General features: G+C 37.4%; 1 protein-coding gene across 2 annotated transcripts; it reads left to right on the top strand.

Annotated features, from left to right (window-relative positions):
• The first annotated feature begins 274 nt into the window (after positions 1-274).
• Positions 275-3,883, top strand: LOC120069895 (putative E3 ubiquitin-protein ligase XBAT31). 2 transcript variants are annotated; one of them, XM_039021725.1, is made up of 8 exons: positions 275-678; positions 769-828; positions 938-1,009; positions 1,112-1,233; positions 1,312-1,452; positions 1,543-1,650; positions 2,460-2,718; positions 3,192-3,883. In XM_039021725.1, exons 1-8 carry the CDS (start codon positions 499-501, stop codon positions 3,579-3,581), a joined length of 1,332 nt encoding a protein of 443 aa, XP_038877653.1. In that variant the 5' UTR covers positions 275-498; the 3' UTR covers positions 3,582-3,883. The 2 variants fall into 2 exon arrangements, with proteins under 2 accessions (XP_038877653.1, XP_038877654.1); XM_039021726.1 differs by having other exon boundaries at positions 597-678; positions 938-1,025.
• The last annotated feature ends 471 nt before the right edge of the window (positions 3,884-4,354 follow it).

Genomic DNA, 4,354 nt, shown 5'->3' with positions numbered 1-4,354 from the left:
TATAAATGGATATTTTGCTAATTAAATAAAAACATCCTAAACCAAAAAAGAAAACAGTATTAATATAATTTTTTTAAAAAAAAAATCTTACCGTAAAAGTTTCACGTCACCAACCGTGTAGCCTAATTCTTTTGAAACTTAAGAAAAAGTGAGAGAAAAAAAGAAAAGCAATTGAGATTAATCAATTAATGTAATAATTAATTGACTAAATTCTATCTGCTTTTTCTTAATTAATAAAATAAAAATAAAAACAGCACTCGGATTCAGAGGAGAAGAGAAGAGAAGGGGTCAAATTCAGATAGCAATAGTCATAAATTTCACACAAAAAGGGTCAAAACAGACAAAGCAGCCGAAGGAGAAGAAATTTCCCTTTCAACAATCAGCGTTTAGCTACAGCAACGCCCCAATCCACCAGCACAACCACCGCACGCGGTGGCGCGTGAACCAGTTGCTGGGCACCTCTCCATGTGCTGACGACGGTAACCGGCCGGAGAGGTGATGGGTCAGGGCTTGAGCTGCGGCGAACGCCTTGAAAATGGGCTGTTCCGAGCTGTGCAGAATGGGGATTTGGAGCTTGTTGAGACTATGGTAAAAGCTGATCCAACTGTCTTGGAACAGACCACTCCTCGTTCGAGGATGTCTGCTCTGCACATCGCAGCTGCTTATGGTCAGATCGAGGTGGGTTTCTTTCTTTCTTTTTTTTCTTTCGTTTTCTTGTTTGGTGAATCAATAATTGGACATTGGTGGAAACTTTTGCTGTTTAATCAGATTCTTTCTTTCCTCTTGGATCGGTCTGTGAATCCCGATGTGTTGAATCGCAACAAACAGGTGAGGATTTCAACTAGAATCAATTTGAGTATGTTCTTGTTAATCCATTTTGTTTGCTCTCTGTATCTCCTCTTTTGGTTTAATTTGATTTTGGCTGTGATCGACTTAGACTCCATTAATGCTGGCTACAATGAATGGGAAGATATCCTGTGTGCAGAAACTTATTGAAGCAGGAGCAAACGTTTGTGTCCCAATTTGTATGATTTATTGAATTTTTTTGGTGTATGCTTATTTTAATTACAAAGTAATCATTAACGATGTGTTGTTTTCATGATTTTACTAGATTCTTATGTTTGATTCTCTAAATCGCCGAACCTGCCTGCATTATGCTGCTTATTATGGTCACTCAGATTGCTTAGAAGCCATAATTTCTGCTGCCCATTCAGCTCCAGTTGCAGCCACTTGGTCAGTTTCTCGTTGCCACAGATCTCGATCTCCTGTGTTTTGATGCTGTATTTACTTTGAAATGGATGTCATTGGCAGGGGATTTATCAGATACGTGAACATTCGAGATGGAGGAGGTGCCACTCCATTGCATATAGCTGCACGTCGAAGACAGCCACAGTGCATCCAGATCCTTTTGGCAAATGGAGCTCTTGTTTGTGCTTTAACTTGTACTTATGGGTACATATCTAAGCAGATTGTGATGTAGGTTGTATTTGTATAAGCTGATCTTTCTTTAAAATTAAGAGAGATTACATTGATTTTCTGTAGCTATCCAGGGAGTTCGCCTCTTCATCTAGCTTCTAGAAGTGGTTCTTTAGAATGTGTTCGAGAATTGCTTGCGTGGGGAGCAGAAAGATTACAAGTGGATTCAGCTGGGTAAGCGCAAGTTCTATGAACTGATCACTCTTTTCCTGTATCCCTCATTGTTGAGCTCTTATTCCAAGTCCCGGGGCATCTGACTCACTAGTTAGGCTTCTACTATTTGACGTTGAAACTGAGCCTTCATCTAGTATGTCATTGAATAGTCCAAGTGTCGGAGCTGCTAATCCCACGAGCTACATAAGTCCTAAATATGTAAACCTAAACTTCTAAAACCCACACTTCGTCCAAAAAAAAAAACGCATGTTAGGTTTATAGTTTCCATAATTCACTCCTCTGTACCTCCCCTTGATGCCTTAATTCATCCTTCAGACATATTATCCGAAGAAAAACTTCATGATATTTTCATTATGAGGTTTCTTTTGTAACTTTGGAAAGGAGATGCAGTATGTATTTGGTGAAGAATCTCTACGAGGTCTTCCAATGAGTTCTTGTAGCTTCTTGAAGAAATTGCAAAAGTAATTATATTTCAAAAACTATTGCATATAACTTAAGCTTTACTATAGAACTTTGTTGTCTTGATACGTTTTCTTGGAACAAAAATTCAGTGAAAATGTCTGGTGCCTGTTTTTCAGAGTTCTTTTTTCTTATTTTTCTGTTCTCACGGATTACGTGCTTTCAGAACAACATTGGTGACTCTTCCTTTGAAATCACGAACTAGTGAATCATGATTATAAATAGCATTAACGTCCTAGGACAATAGCATCTTGTCAAGTTGTTGCTCACTTTCAATCACAATTTCTTGGAAATTTTTAACTGCAGTTGTTCAATCTTAATTTTTTGAACTTGTCGGCACTTGATTGCAGGAGAATACCTTACACGGTTGCTATGAAGCGCAAGAATTGGATGTGTGCTGCCTTGCTTAATCCTGCAGCAGCAGAACCTCTTGTCTGGCCATCAAAACTGAAATTCATCAATGAGCTAAATCAAGAGGCAAAAGCTCTGCTAGAGAGGGCCTTGGTGGAAGCAAACATGGAGAGAGAGAAGGCCATTTTGAAGGAGAATTCCTACTCACCTCCATCTCCTTTACAATCTGATGTTGAGTTCGATGATGCAGAATCTGAGGTAATATTGATTTTTCCTCTTGAGATTTCGTGAGGCAGATGATTCATATTGTTTAAAATCAATAATGCATGAAATTTGTTGAAGAAAATTCTTCAATAGGCATATTTGAGATTTTACTATTACACTAGAAATAACTCTGTACTTGCTGTGAATTGGGATTTTGAAGTTAACAAATGACTGGATATTACTGTGACGCTTAAGTATCGCACGCATTTCAATTTTCAGCTACATTTAGGGCACGAAAACATCCATATACCAAAAACACAAAAACATGAAAACACAGAGCAAAACATCCATATATATGTGAACACATGAATCCTTCTAGCTATAATCATCCATTAGAATGGCCTCGGCGACCCAGCTAAACTGTTGCGATGTAAAGATACAACTTCTAACGAGTGAAACATACTATCATAGTTGTCTCAAACTGCACATATTCTGATTCTTATTCTCTTGGGGAAATTTTCGAACAGGGGTGCGATCTCGAGTTATGCTGCATATGCTTTGAGCAGGCCTGCACTTTAGAGGTTGATCCTTGTGGTCATCAAATGTGTGCCCATTGCACCCTAGCTTTATGCTGTTACAAGAAGCCAAATAGCTCGAGCAATTGTCCTACCGCCCCGCTTTGCCCTTTTTGTCGGAGCAGCATTACTCAACTACACGTGGCAAAGATCAAGGTGACTGATAATGCAGAACCTGAAATTAATTCATCAAAACTAAGGCGGTCGAGAAAGTCAAATTTCAGTGAGGGCAGTAGTAGCTTCAAGAGCTTATCAGCTTTGGGGTCGTTTGGGAAGATTGGTGGCCATAGTACAGGAAGATTTCCAGTTGAATGTGACGAGGAGGTTGATAAGAGTTTCTAAATGACATCTTCTCCTTGGGGTCTTGTTCGAGCAAAGCGGATTATCCAGTCAATGTAAGAGTCTTGGATATGGAAAAACAGCAATGGTTCTGTTTTAAAAATCTACTTGAATGCCTAAGAAGCATGGCTACAAGTGTCGTTGCGATTTCAATTATCTTGAGTAAGTATAAGGTGGTCGAATCTGTCGTTCGTCGTTTTCTTACTGAAGCTGCAGCAAGTTACTATTTCTGAGTCGTATGCTTGCTGAGTACTTTTTATGGTTTTGAGTTCTAATAAAGCTTCATAAATTGCTCATTTATTTAATTAAGCTCCATCCAAATCGCAGCCACTCTTGGCAGTTTGAAAGACATTAATCATCTGAGATTCATTTACAATCAATCAGGTTTAATAATGTGGTCTTGGTCCCTCAAATTTTTCGTTCTACTTTTCATTCTAGGTTCTATTTTCTTAAGAATTTAATTTTAATCCTTAAAGTAACTTAAATACACTCTTCATGGAAAAAAAAAAAAAAAAACCTCTTGATATTTTGACTTTTGATTTTCGACTTTCTTATTTATTATTTTAATCAGACTCTATGATTAGTTGTTGTCATGTCATGGGACTCATGTCATAGAAGGAATAAAGTCGGAAAGATGGTTTTGCTACCATTAATCGTTGGAGAATAAATTATCTAAAAAAAATTATGAAATTAAGTGAAATTAAAATAAATATATGCAAATGCATATATAATTGTATTGATAGTAAATAATAATAATTATAATTGTTTTAAATAAT

This window comes from Benincasa hispida, unplaced genomic scaffold, assembly GCF_009727055.1.
Source record: "Benincasa hispida cultivar B227 unplaced genomic scaffold, ASM972705v1 Contig66, whole genome shotgun sequence".
In the NCBI taxonomy this organism is placed as follows: Eukaryota; Viridiplantae; Streptophyta; class Magnoliopsida; order Cucurbitales; family Cucurbitaceae; genus Benincasa; species Benincasa hispida.
Note: the sequence above shows the minus strand (reverse complement) of the source record. Positions and strands in the feature narration are given on the sequence as shown.